The sequence below is a fragment of the Leptonotus elevatus genome, chromosome 2 (genome assembly GCF_054856555.1).
Source record: "Leptonotus elevatus isolate MCC_2025b chromosome 2, RoL_Lele_1.0, whole genome shotgun sequence".
Classification (NCBI taxonomy): Eukaryota; Metazoa; Chordata; class Actinopteri; order Syngnathiformes; family Syngnathidae; genus Leptonotus; species Leptonotus elevatus.
In genome coordinates this window covers 27,523,107-27,538,095 of record NC_141240.1, presented here as the reverse complement: position 1 = coordinate 27,538,095, position 14,989 = coordinate 27,523,107, and the positions used below count along the sequence as shown (strand labels likewise).

The window sequence follows — 14,989 nt, the reverse complement described above, 5'->3', positions numbered from 1 at the left end:
TTGCCATGGCTGACTTCACTTGACTGTATCAGTTTGTGCCGTGTTGAGTGAGCTCCAAAGCACTTGCTGACTTGGAAGTATCACTAAATTGAGAGCGAGAGATTAGGAGGTTTCACAGCGGCCGTGCTAACAGATGCGCACGAATCCAAAAAGCACTTTACCCCTCGACATGGAAAAAACAAAATGTTGCAGCCACTGTCTCTCCAGCTAAATCAAAGGCAAGCTGTCTTGTTGTGGAGTTCAGCACAGACTATATACTTAGAGCTCACACTATATATAGGTCCATATATGTTTCGACTCTATGAAAACCTTGTCAGAGCAATAAAGAAAAAGCAATTATCAGCCTTCACATCAACTCTCTTCATCAGCAGCGGTACAAACTTGCACACACTTAGACACATACATAACGAGAAAAGGGCACGGGCCGTCTCGCATACCATCGAATGCCAGCTTGTGCTCTCGCACATTGTGCGCTCTCTGTTAGCCTGAGGGCGAGTCGGCCTTATTCTTTTGCATCCGTGGGCTCGGTCAGAGATCCTTCCCATGCTTTTTGTACCCATGAATATTTCAAAGTGAGCGCCAGGAGGAGAGCAGGCAGCAGAAGCGTTGCTGTAATAACAACAGTGTTATCAACTGTGCCTGAATGCACAGCGTAGTAAATGACGTTGCAATCTAATAAACACCGTTGCCTTGTCATTAAAACACATGTCATGTCTTATACTCTTAGCATGATTCATGTTTCAGATTGGATCATATTATAGTGGAAGTTACATACTCCATATATATATAATTATTATTATTATTTAAAAAAACAGGCTTGTATTAAATGATCAATTACGACGGGCCACGGAATATTTATGTATTTATTTTTAGAGGGGGGTTAATATTCAGAGAATTTTTTTTTGCCACTTTATTAAGTCACAAATTTGCTAGTAGCAAATTTATAATTTATATATCAGTTAATATAGTGGTTGCATTAGCTAAAGTAATAACACAACCATGCACCGGTCACCAGATTGACTAGCGATTACATTAGTTATAAATAGTTCCTGGTCATAAGTAAGTTATTTGAGTTCCAGCAAAAATGTAGTGTCCCAGTTTTTAGTTTTGAAAATCTGGTCAGCCTGTCTTTTACTATTAACAGTGGTTAGCTTACTGTTATGCTTATGACAAAAGTACACCCTTGTCATAATGGTTAGGACTGGGTGTTTTATTGTTCTTATTTATAATGGTGGCAGTTAATCTCCATTATTTCCCATGACAAATTTGTTTAGAATGACAAACAAATTGGAGGTCAGACACAGACTATGTTTAACCTTAGAAATTCCACTGTAATCGGTGTTTTCAAAAAGAAAACTTTTAATTTTCAATTAGTACACTTAACATTAAATTAAGCCAGCATGGATGAGAAGCCCCACAATTTCAAGGCTTTTGCGATATAAATAGTCATAAAGATTAACTGGGATCAACACAAACAGGGTCTGCGTGCTGCATGATAAGTACTTTTCTGCTGATAACTTGGGCACTTGCAATAAATGCAGCCTGGCAGGTATTAAGAAGAGATACAGTACAAGCTGCAAGGCTCGGAACTAGAAGCACAATAAACACACTGAATTTAAATCTGGCAAGAATATGCTATTTAACTGCTCAAATTTCTCTACTCTGTTTATTATTTATGTTTCTTATTTGAAAATATTTGCAAGTTCTTTCAAGTGCTGGGTGTATTGATTGGCCTCTAGACTGGCCAATGATTGCATGAACTGTGAAAGGTGCAGTCAGCGCTTACATTTTGGGACTTTCTCACCACACACTCTTTGTTCAGCATTGTATGTATTGCACATAGACAATCACACACACACAACAGCTGTTAATTACCCACAATGCTGTGCTAATGGTAATTGCGGGATCAAACTGTGACAGTGTCTTATTTGTCCTCATTACTCCCCGTCGCCCACTGTGTCGTCCACTTGCTTTTATCATGACAGCTGCTTTTTAGCAGGCAAAATATGACCCCCCCTTACACACTTCCACACAGACCAAACTGTACTTTTTTGAATGTAAAGCAGCGTAAAAATGCATGCTGTGAGAACTTGGCCCTGTTATCAGGTCTCGTGCCAATCGCAAGGACACAACAGCAGGTGTCCACTTGGGATCAGAACTCATTTCCTCTGTAGAGTGTCGGCCAACTTTGACAAAGCTGCCGCCCCTCCTCCTTTTGATACTGCCACTCTTACTCTGCGTGTGTGCGCGCGTGTCCCCATGCAGGTGTCTGTCATGTGTGAACAGCGCCTTCCGCTGCCACTGGTGCAAGTACCGCAACTTGTGCACCCACGACCCGTCAAGCTGTTCTTTCCAGGAGGGAAGGGTCAACACCTCGGAGGTTGGTGAAAAGCACACAAAATACACACAGTAACATACAACTGACCAGCCATAACATTATAAACTGTTATTCCTGCAACAACAGTAATACGTTTCAAATTAAATTCTCTCTGACATGCCTAACTTTTGCTTTTTCTTTGCTTTTTTTGATTGTGCATGTGGTCATAATGTTTTGGTTGGTCAATATAGTGTACTGTGTATTTAACTAATTCAAATCAAAAAACATGTAAACACGTTTTTTGTAATACTTTGTCCTTCACTCCCCAAAACTTATTTACACGTGTTTTATGTTTTTTATGCAAGAGCATACAAAAGGCTTTGATGCAGCTTCTGACACGAAGAGGTGGTATAAAGCAATGGTAGTTATTTAATAAAATGGCCAGCAGGTGGCAGCAGAGTATAAGACATCAGCCAGGTTTTTACCATGAATGCGAATATGATGAACCTTAGCTATATTCTAATGCTAATTGCTAATGCTAGTTAATGCTAATGCTAAACACATACAAATATACTTTTTTTTCCGATGAAAGAAAAGACTCTAATCTTTCTTTTGGTAGGTATCATGTTTTTATAGCAATATAACACAATATTCTGTGGGCCTTGCCAAATCCGACAAAATCCAGTAAAACAGCTGGGAGTGAAGGGGGTTGCTTCAGTGAAAGTGGCTGGGAATGAATAAGTTAAAAGCAAAATTGGTACCACAACAATCCCAATTTGTTCAGATATGTTTTTCCCTATAAGTAATACAGATCAATTTGTCACCATCAATAAACCTTTCTTAAAAGTATAGGCACGCTTTAAAGTAGCATAAGTGTAAAAATGTCTTAACCACATGCCAAGTGTAGTAGCCTAAGTTAAACACTATAAAATGTAAGTAAAATCAAACAGGAAACCCGAACTTTTCATAGCAAGCTTTGGATGTGAATTTTATCACAAAAAGCCACTAAAAGATGGTCTCGTGCAATGCTTTGACTCAAACTCCAAAGATCTGTGTGGTTTTAAAGCAGTTCTTCACAAAAGTTGCTTAAAGGTAAATGCAGTATGTTATCGATTATAGGGTCATTTAACACATTATTTGCAATGATATTAATTGGATCTGTCTGGACTATAACACTAGCACTACTAGAATTCTAAAACAACTAGATCTCCCAGAGCAGTCATTTTGACGACTTGCACTCTCGCACTCCCGTAATCGCCTAATATGGTTATTACTCGCTGTTTTGAGTAGATAATAAAGCCCCATTCTTGCTTTCCTGTGGAAAACGGGGGTAATCATTTTGATTATCAGGCTTGTAGTGCCAAAAACGTCATGACTCCATCACATCTAGGAGCCTATTCTTTACTAATATAAGCTTTGACTCTACCTTGAGCTGCGTCGAATGTAGCTTTGTAAAGTCTCCTCTGTAGAATAGTTTTTTTTTTCATTCAATGTGGTGATCTAGCTTGTATCCAAAGCCAAATGCCTCCACGTTGAATGGTAGTTGCTACGGAAGCCCAGCGGCGCAACCCCGCAGGTCCCAGCAACGCGATAGATGTACATTGAAATGAATAGGGCCGTCAAATTGACTGTCGCAGAGGTAATGTATTAATGACTCCTAAATATTTTTAGATTTTTAATACAATAAAATGCCAGTGCAGTAATAATATACATACAGAGAGAGGAAAAGTCAAAAGATCAGGAACATCGTTAATCTATGTAAACAGAGTAACAACAAATCCAATTTTGAGAACAGTCAAACTGACGGCTCTGTGAGATCTAGTATAAAGCACCTAGTGCATTTAGTGCCACAAATGGATCTTGTTAGTCTGCCATTGTTCTTACTTTGGACCCTAATACCTCAGTCCATTTACCCTCCATTACTCAGCATGGTGCTAACACACTCTAGGCATTGTTGTATGCTGCATGATTATTTACAAGACTAGTTGGCACCAATGTTCTTTTGTGTCCGGCGTCCGCCTGGCAGGACTGTCCACAGCTGGTGCGCTCCGAGGAGATTCTGATCCCGGCGGGGGAGGTGAAACCCATCACCCTCAAAGCCAAGAACCTGCCACAGCCGCAGTCTGGCCAGCGGGGCTACGAGTGCGTCCTTCACATCCAGGGGGTCAACCACCGCGTCACCGCCCTCCGATTCAACAGCTCCAGCGTTCAGTGCCAGAACAGCTCGGTAGGCTGGCTTCCCCATTGTTGTCCTGCTCTTCTGTTGCTGAGTTTATTGGTGCCTGCAGCTGTGTCGCCACTCTATAATGTCAGGCTATTTCTGGAAACACAAGCACATCAGAATGTACTGTATCTTTCCGAACTAAAACTCACTTGGTTGAAGGGTATGAGTGGAGAATTTAGCATGGAAACACTGCAACATGGTTCTTCCCTTCAGTCAAGCGCACACTGACCTCTGCATTATATCCCCCTGCGGATCCAATCTATGGATGTACACATTTTATGCCCCGCCATTCTCACTCACACACATACACACACAGACGCAGAATAGCCCAGACACACGTTTGAAATTAAAGTCAGACTGGAACTAAGGGCATAACAGGCACTTCAGGACAGGATCTTTCAAGGCCAGAGGGAGATTCGAGTGTCCGCCCAGCTGTCCTATTTCTCTCGCTTTCCCACTTTGGCAACTCTATGACGATGAGATGATGTAACTTTGACGTAACAATGGAATGACATACTAGAGCAAGTGCATCTACAAGTTTTTCTTTTTTTTAGCTACCTCACATTGAAATTGTGCAATTATTTTTCACACTCCTTATTTTCAGTACTTGTACGAGGGGATGAAAATCAGTGAGCTGCCCGTGGATTTCTCTGTGGTGTGGAACGGCAACTTCATTATTGACAACCCAGAGAACATTCAGGGTGAGTTCAGTCAATAAGGGCACACGGTGCCTTGATCAAGCGCGCTACATTTCCCTGGCACGATTGGAGGAGGAGCATTTTGGTATGGTTCCGTACATGCATGGGTATGCATTGTAAACATATTGAATATTCAAGTCAATCATTCTTTCTGTCAAAGGTAAAATAAGTCAGAATACAGCAGAAATCAATAAAAAAAAATTCACACATCCATACTGTGCTCCCCTTTAACCCATAGTAGGCTATAGTCCTGCAGGTTTTGGATGTTTCATAACTCCCGCAAATCTGCATCAGCCATAAATGCGCGAATAATAATCCAAGACATGCTACGAAGCCCACGTCACCCTCTTGTTTATATTCTGCTACATTTAATTGGATAAGAGACCAAGAATTGGTCAAAACAAAACAAAATGACGTATTCGCTCTGCCGTCTTTAAAGGTAGATGAGCTCTAAAACTCTAGAAATGCCGTAATGCGCTCCCGGCCTTAATGGGTTAAAAAAAAAAAGAGCACACACTGTTGTTATTGTTTGTGTTTTGTATTGTGAATGTGAAGATAAATTCCTGTGGGCCATTAAATATCATGATTCTCATATTATCCAATGTCCGTATGGCACATCACTGTAAAATTGGTCCAATGTGTGTGTGCCCTAAATGTCACCAAACGTTGCAACACACTCCTAACATTGTCCAGGTTTAACAACGTGTGTGCGCACAGCATGTGTTTACATTTGTGTCTCCTTTTGTCTGTAATTCCCAGTGCACTTGTACAAGTGTGCAGCCCAGAGGGACAGCTGCGGCGTGTGTTTGAAGGCGAACAGGAAGTTTCAGTGTGGCTGGTGCAGCAGCGAGGGGAAGTGCACCTTGCGTCGACACTGCCCTCCCATCAACCCCTACACCACCCGCTGGCTGAACCTGTCCAGCAAAAACGTCAAGTGCACTAACCCACGCATCACTGAGGTCAGTACATTGCACGTTTTAATGCCATAAACGCCAATGCAGTGCTTTACATCAACTGTGCGCAGTACATATTCCATTACTGTAGGATTTTTTTTTTTTACCTGTCACAGAGGCCTTATCCAAATTTGGGGATCGTTGATACTGTGTGTGTTTTCTTAATGAATGCTCTCTATTTGCTTGCTATGAAAAGTATAATTAACTCATTCACTCCCATCGATTTTCACTGAAGCAATCCTCTTCACTCCCGGCTGTTTTACTGGATTTTGACTTATTTTGCAACCTCCACAGAATACTGTGTTCTACTGCTATAAAAACATGGAACCTACCAAAAGAAAGATTAGTCTCTTCTTGCATTAGGAAAAATATGTATTTTGCTATCTGTTTCCGTTTTGCAGCAATTAGCATTAGAATATAGCTAAGTTTCATCATTATTCACAAATTGTGAGTAAATTAGCTTTTTTTAAACATGGCCCTGGTTGATCTATTTTGCTCTTCTGCCACCCGCTGGCCGTTTGTGTAATAACAAAAAAAATATTCAACTGTTCTTTGCAGTTGAGAGGCTGCATCAAAGCCTTCTGCATGCTCTAGCATTAAAAAAACACATTAAAACGTATAAATACGTCTTTGGCACACTTAAAACATCTAGAATAGAACGTATTTATACATTTTTGGGAGCAAATGGGTTAAAGTCCCTCTTATACGCTTGATTCTCCCGACAGTCAAAAGCTACCATCCTCAAACTTCCAGACTTTATTGTGCTCAGTCAAATGAAGCCCACTTGTTATAGTTGACAAATTATGTACATAAACTCATGATGAAGTCATGTATTTACTACAAACATGAACCAAAAAATTTAATTTAAAAATTGCCAAAATATTGGCTGTATTTTGATATTTATGGGAAGAATTGTTGGTTGATATTTGCTCTCAAAATCAGAATTGTTTCATTTAAAGAACAATTGATAAAAGTAATAACTATATGTTTTAATCTTCTAATAAAGTGAGACTGCAAAAAGTTTTTTTCCCCCTCAGTTTTTTAACCCTAACACTCCACTTTCGAAGGGTTTTTGCTTGACGGTGTGTGCCTGCGAGCACGCGTTTTGCTGCCTTCATCATACACAGCGCAGATTTCCCCCGCTATGGTCGATATTCTCCCAGGCTATAGGGGTCAGTGAAGAGCATCTCCGGCATATGAACGACACGTTACCCTATTAGAAGTAGAAAACAACAATTATTTATTTATTTGTTTTTCAGTAAACTAACAACTTTGGTAACTTGGGATGAATGGTCTACATTATGGCATACAAAATAAATGAAAACAAAGAATCAGGAAAGTAGAAAACACTGTTGTTTACGACAGCGTTTGCTCGTCCGCCATGTCTTTTTGCGTGAACCGTCCGCGTATTCCGGGCCAGCCGCTAGCTGCTGGTACCCCGCTTGGAGCTCCAATAGAGGCCGGCGGAAGTGGGGAAAAGGCGTCCGCCTGACGGGATCCAGACCTTCCCGCCGCTTAATTATGCACAAGCCACCATCCCGAGCTACTTGGAGCGGGGCCGCGGGAAGAACTTGGAATAAATAGTATGAGGTCCAGATTCAACGGGAGGCATGCACCGGGAACAGAGCACCTATTTTGTGAGTGGGTTACTGTCACCGAGGAATCAGTAGGTTATACCCTTTAATTATGCTTGGTAACACACCATTACATGACAACTTCATCCCCATGTAGGTTTATTTAGCACTCTCTCATCATGAACCTAAGCACTGATAAAATGTCATTGTTAATTATTTTCTGTATTTACACTAGATTAGACAAAAAAACAGCACCAGAACAAAGGCTATTTTGTGTGTGTTTATGCTTATTAGTTACAGAACAAATAATGTTTAGCATTTTAAACTGTTTAAAAACGGACATGATCATCTAATTAATCCTTATTTTGAAAAAAATATGAATATTGTAAAAATACAGATTGCTTCTGAATGAACAGATAATGCAATTGGATTGGCATCTTCGTATCAGATGTGTTATGAAGTAATTCAATCTAAGAATGGCAATTGTAATTGAATAAACTACATGGCTCTGTTTATAACTAATCTAGCTGTAGGATACCCACTACTTGAGATGGCCATCTAGACAGCAACGTAACTAAAAGCAGAACATTTCCTTGTGTATTAAGGCATAGTATATGCACTGGAGTGACTTTTCCAGCATCTATGATAAAACCCCCCAAAAATCTCAGTTCAGTATTCTTTTTCACAGCTCAGCAAAGGGAGCCCCCAAGCACGTCTCCTGCAAATGTGCAGATGTTTGCATAGTTTGTTCAAATGCAGCGTGTGGTTTAGTTAAGCTGTTTTTACAGCAGTTTGACCATGAAACAGATGATTTATTTTTCCATTATTTCCTATTGGACATAGTTGAAAAATCCCAACATGTAGCGGCCCACCAACGTCCCTGAACAGATTGTGTTTGATGTTCCCCTGTAACAACATGAATTATGACCAGTGGTTACAGATAACTCTCTGAAAGTCTTTCACATCCAATGAGACAATGTGCTTTGGCTCAGCAAATTTTGCAAGGGTAGCAGAAGGACTGTGGGAGTTTGAATGAGAGTCAAGTAACACCTTTTGGCCTACTTTGCCTTCACTTCTGAAACACCTTTATAGTTTAAGTTCATTGCATCAGACAAGTTCCTTCCCTTTATTCTCGCTGTGATGACAATTTCTTTAAGGGGTAGACTAGACATCCCTCTGGTGTATTGAATGTATTAACGCATTTGATTTACATTGCATGCACCAAAGCTTCCACACTGAGCTAATTTGTATACATAGGAGCACATTAGTAGATGTGCCGACCACAAGATAGGTCTTTTGAATAATGAATGTTTCTATTAAGTGCCATGGCACCTCCCACTATGGGCCATTAATATTGAGGTGATGCAGTGAGTAGCATAGGGAAACAACATCCAATGAAGTTTGATGGTCTTTTGAAGGAAGATGAACCTGTGACGACTTTTTACATTTTACAAATACAGAAAAGCGTCTCGGCCTTATACTGAATACAAATATTGCCTCAGGAAAGACAACATATTCTCACTTCCTCACAAGGTGTTTACAGTACACAGCAGGCAGGTGGGACTGTCAGTCGCTGGCTGTAGAAAGGAACTTTCCTCACCCTTTTGATTTCGGAAGGCTCGGTTGTACAAAGCAACTCAGTATGGAACAACATTTTTGTCGTTATATTGTAAAAAGTTAGGGTATGACAATTATTGATCCTTACCATACTTCGTTTTGGCAACATTCTATGAGGTTATCAGACTGCAGTGCTTAGAGGTTTCCGTGTACAACAGAAAACACTTTGTAGATGGACACTTTGTACCAGTTTATTGGAATTTTGATCAGGGAAGTGGAATCTAACCCCAATGGTGTTGTTTTAAACCCAATAAAGAAAATGGACAACACTAACTACATTTTATTTTTTCATGATTCTATGGCTTTTGCTTTGGATTGAGCAGATACAGTACAGTACAGTACATAACACATTAATGATTAGATTCATTATTATTATTTTTATTTTTTTTAGTATTTTTACTCATCTCAGTCAGCTACTGCAGTTCAGTTTTGCGCAGGTAGCTCGTAGGCGATTGGGGTAGTGCATTATTGCTTTTCGCTGTAAGCATTTAGTTGCATCTCGCCTGCCTCAGCATAACTTTCCCCACCATTAATTCATGTGAAGTACCCTGATGGACATTCCGAGCCACTTTGGCAGCCATTTTTGTACCTCTTCATTCCCTTTATTTTGCTCAAACAAACAGATTATCCTCTCAAATGGGCCTAATTACTTTCCTGGAAGTTTCTTTCCCCGAAATTGACTGTATCGCTGCTCAGTTTAGCGCATCACATCAAGCTTAAGTCCTGCTGTGATAGTTGGCAAAATCTGCCAAGTATCGAATGAAGTGGTAGTCTTAAGTGGACAGAGTCCTGATCCCCTAAGACGGAGTGAGATAGAGGAAGAAAGCTTCACAGTGAGATCTGGTTCATACAATGTGCAAGCTGATTGGCTGTTTGCTGGGAATTGCCCTATAGTGACACTGTGACTATACAGGCAGTCCACAGTTCTACTCCCTAAATGGATTGCATAGAGAGCGTGGCGTGGCTGTACTGGATATGAATTGAGGGGTAATGGTGACCAGAGTGCGCTTGCGTGTGTGATAATACTTGGATGAAGTGTTGCTGGTCTGCATAGAAAAACACAGGTTATTGCAACAACACTAAATATCAGTTGTTTCACTGTACAAACTATCTTCTCCTTAGTTGGCCTAAAAAAAAGATGTTATTCTTTCCCACTGGCTTATTGCTGTGTTTGTATTGCCACTTGGGACTGATTAGAGAAAGTCCACGAAAAAAAAACGTGTTTTCCACAGTTACATCTTTATCTAGTAACTGTCTTAGCAATTACACTTTAATATTATTGTTAAATATTGTATGATGTAATAAACTGAATAGACAATGAACTAAGCTCAACAATAAAACACTGAGACCCACCCAATTCATACAGCAAACAATTCCGGCTGCAAAAAAAGTTGGGCTGCAATCCATTCAAGTAGTGCAACCTATTGCCCTTCTATTGTTTCAAGATGAGGCAGTTGTGCAAAATATTCTCCTTGATGCAAATGCTAGATTGATCAATTTAGTAATTTCCTACCAAATTTTTGGCTATAGAAATAACGAGTTATGATACACATCGCTAGTTCCACCACCCCCAATGGATGGATGGATGTGGCTTCCCCCTTTCCCCCCATTTCTTATGTAACAATCTTTTAAGCCTACTCAAATAGCTGCCTTTTCTTGATATGGATATATTTAGCCATTATGCCATTCCCCAACAGTCCAATACCCCCCCCCCCCAACCCTACATATTCTGAATGCCCAAACAGTGATGAAAGATTTATACGTACTCAGACCCCTTAGGCGGTGCAGTGACACGCTTACTTTACATCCAGAGCAATTAATGATCTAGATGACAATGCCGGTGTCCCACAGGGACGTGGCAATCCCCCAGTGAGTACAGGTAGAAGGGTTTTCAAGCGGCGCTTTGCAGCCTTCTAAGTGGGTACAACAGAATGTTGGTTTTCTTCCAATCCACTTGCATGACAGGTTGTTTTAAATCGATTGTTTCTCTAGTATCACTACTGTGCTGCACACTTCTCGATGACTCGTTCTTCGACTTGATTTAGCACCCAAGGAATAATTTTTCACATTGACTTTTGAAAATCTCACATTCGCACTGAACTAAAATTTGCAATCAGTGCAGCCACTTATACAGATGTTTTTTTGTTTTCGTTTTTTTTTTACAAAAAACTTCTTTTTTTTTCTTCCCCTAAATATATGATGCTGTTCGACCTCAGTCATCGGGCCCGTCGAGACAGACTGGGCCAACACAAAGTCACGGTCACCAACTGGTTCTCAGTTGTACAGTAATGTTTGTTTTTTTGTTTTTTTGTTTTTTTAATACACCTCAGTTCAAATAAATACACCTTCATTTATTATCTGTTTCTTTGTGAATAAGGTTTGGCAAAAAAGTTATTTGGGAATTTAGCAGATTTTTATAAAACTTTGTAAAGATGTGGGTCATAAGCCACAGAACAACACTTTAGATGTTGGTGCTAATATGGGCAAAAGTGCAGATTAACATTACAACAAAGGACATTGTTGGACATATCCACCCATCCATTCTTTAATCTATCTATTTTGGATACCACTTATACTGTTTGGGACCAAAAGAATGCTAGAGCCTGCCCAAGATGATTATGGGCAAAAGGAGGATTTCACCCTGGATTGGCCATCAGTCTGTAACGGGGTGCATTAGGACAGACATCCATTCACAGAGTCATTGAGCATGAATTTAATGGGAATATCAGAAGAGGCAACCACCACACCCTGAATTCATACGTATGGTATGTATTGATTGGTGTTGATCCAAATTAGGAGTGTTTGGCCTTGGTGGAGGTCTACGGTGTGGTATTCAGTTACCTTGAATTTTTGTTGATGGCATGCACACTGTATGTATCCAGAACACCAATTATCCTTGTATGTTTTATATTGCCCATGTGTATAATCATGTATCTATTAACTGCCGCGTCTTTAGTACCTGGGCCCTCAGTGAGGATTTACCCGATTTATTCCACCTCATAATCCCATCATGTCGCAGTTAGAGAAACCATCAGTATGATACAAACGACAGTATAGCAGCACACAGTTGTTCTTCCTACATCTGGAGTATTTCAGAATTAATATTTATCTAATAATATAACAAAAACATCCATTCATCCTTTATGTTTTTATTTTTTTTAAACATTTTTTACCGTTCACACCCACATAAAAAGTCTACACAACCCTGTTTAAATGCCCTTTTTGTGATATTGAAAATGAGACCAAGATAAATCATTTCAAAACATTTTTCACCAGTGACCTGTACAACTCAATTGAGAAAAAAAAGTATAAACTTTTGAGAAGTGATGTTAAAAAACTGAAATAGTTTGGTTAAACACCCTCTAAAAATTGGGGGTGTGGTTGTGTGTAGAATTAACCAATCACATTTAAACTCATGCTAAATGAAAGTCAGAACACACCTGCCCCTATTTAGAGTGCCTCTGATTAACTCCAAAGAAATTTCAGCTATTTCTGTCAGTGTTCGTAATTCCCTCCCCACTTTGACGAGGCCCAAATTCTTGCCAAAAAAGTAAGCTGCCCCAAAGCCTAATACTGCCACCACCACCATGCTTCACTTTAGGTATTATATTTATTTGGTGATGAGCAGTGTTGTGTTCGCACCGAACAAACCTTTAGGAATTATGGCCAAAAAGTTATTTCTTTTTTTATATACATAATAATTAAAAAAAATAATTATAATAATTTAAAAAAAGATCAATTGAGTCATGCTGTTTCTAGTTCATCTTAATGGTGGAAAATGTTTTTACCTTGGACTCCTTTTTTTATATCACAAAACCTTGGCATTTGAAAAGGGGTGTGTAAACTTTTTTTTATATTTACTGCAGTTGATGTTACATCTGCCAGCACTACTGATTCTGAAGGCCCTGGGCAGATTGGAATGAAATGAAAGCACAGAGTATGCAATCTTGGACAAAAAAAAAATCTAGCATCCACAAACTAAAAGGAGTGCACAGGAAAAGAAGAGAAGAAAAATACTACAAAATGAAGAGAAGACTGTTCGGAATAAATGAGTATAATTCCATAGAACAAATATTAGAATTTAGGTTGTAAATGTAGGTCAGTGCCTCTGATAGTGTTTCAGTGAGCAGAGAAGGCCTGCTCTCTTCTCATCGCTGATTAACTGAGACTAACATCTTGACTTTGTTATGGATTGCAAGTTTTTACCCAAATTTTGTTTGCTCTTCAAAGGTGACCCCAGTGGCTGGCCCCCCCGAAGGAGGCACACGGGTGACCATCCATGGCACCAACCTCGGTCTGGCCTTCTCAGACGTGGTGGGCAATGTAGAGGTGGCGGGAGTAAGGTGCGCTCCTGTGCAGGATGGCTACATCATCGCTGAACAGTAAGTGCTTTTGGCGATAACGTTGTTAACTCATTTTGTTCTTAACGGTGGATGATGTCGACAATTTAAGGCACAAATCACAAAACTGAAGTTAAAGAAGGAACAGTGACAAAAGTTATCTACTTGCAACTGACACGAACTGATTTGAACCCTGGCATCCCTGCTCCACAGTATGTGCAGCATACTGACACACCACCTAGCTCTTTCTCTCTGTCGGTCATCTAGTTAGCAAGGACCACATACAGCAGCAGTTGCCTGTTTTTACCTCCTTAATTGGCTTACACTGTGCACAGATCATGATCAAGTCCGTTTGGTTTGACCTCTTTACTTATCAACTATCACTCAGGCGACCCTACAAATACCATCTGCCCTCCCTTTTTTATATGCATCAAGGTTATGTCAGAAGGGTTTTAACTGGATTCTTAATGAGAAAAATCTGTCATCTACAGTATATATACAGAGAGAGAGAGAGAGGAGAGAGAGAGAGAGAGAGAGAGAGAGAGAGAGAGAGAGAGAGAGAGAGAGAGAGAGAGAGAAAGAGAGAGAGAGAGGGGGGGAGGGAGGGAGGGAGCGAGAGAGAGAGCGAGCGCTATAGTCAATCACTAAATGAAGCTTCTACAGCGGTAAAATCATTACACACTAATCCCTAACAAGAGAAGTGAGGTAAAATGTGTCGCCTGTGAATTGAATGTCTGTGTGAACATCAACCATCAAGAATCCAGTCATAAAATCCTACAGACGGTGTATCTAAAAATATTAAATAGGATTTTCTATGTTAAATTGAAATTTTTCGATAAACACAACAATGTGTTTTAAATCCAAAATTGAATTGACAAAAAATGGTGATTGGTTTGCACCCAGTTCAGAAATAGGCTCTAGCTCACCCACTACCTTAATGAGCAGAAGAAAGAAATTCAATAAAGTACTAATAAAGTTTACTCAAAGAAACAAATATTATTCTCTTTAGCGAAAATAATTTAGAATCCTGTAACACAGCCTTCATTAGATTACATTACAACATCCCGATCTGTTGACATTTACTACTTTTACACAAGTATATGGAGAGAAACACAGCGCTAAGCTTTCATCCCTAGCCAACATCAACATGCTCATGCATATGCACATGCAGGCTAGCATAGTCAAGGATCTCAGTGGAGCCTTTAACCCTGGTAGTTGGCCTAGTTCTGCCCCAAGAACAATTATATTCTCTGTTCACATCAGGGA

General features: G+C 39.9%; 1 protein-coding gene across 3 annotated transcripts in view; it reads left to right on the top strand.

Moving 5' to 3' along the window:
- Positions 1 to 14,989, top strand: part of plxna2 (plexin A2) — a 193,708-nt gene that overhangs the window by 131,890 nt on the left and 46,829 nt on the right. For all 3 annotated transcript variants that reach the window (XM_086067152.1, XM_086067149.1, XM_086067150.1), the window contains exons 9-13: positions 2,266 to 2,380; positions 4,344 to 4,544; positions 5,146 to 5,242; positions 5,999 to 6,198; positions 13,614 to 13,765. In XM_086067152.1, coding sequence (XP_085923278.1) covers positions 2,266 to 2,380; positions 4,344 to 4,544; positions 5,146 to 5,242; positions 5,999 to 6,198; positions 13,614 to 13,765 — 765 coding nt within the window. The remainder of the gene's footprint in view (positions 1 to 2,265; positions 2,381 to 4,343; positions 4,545 to 5,145; positions 5,243 to 5,998; positions 6,199 to 13,613; positions 13,766 to 14,989) is intronic.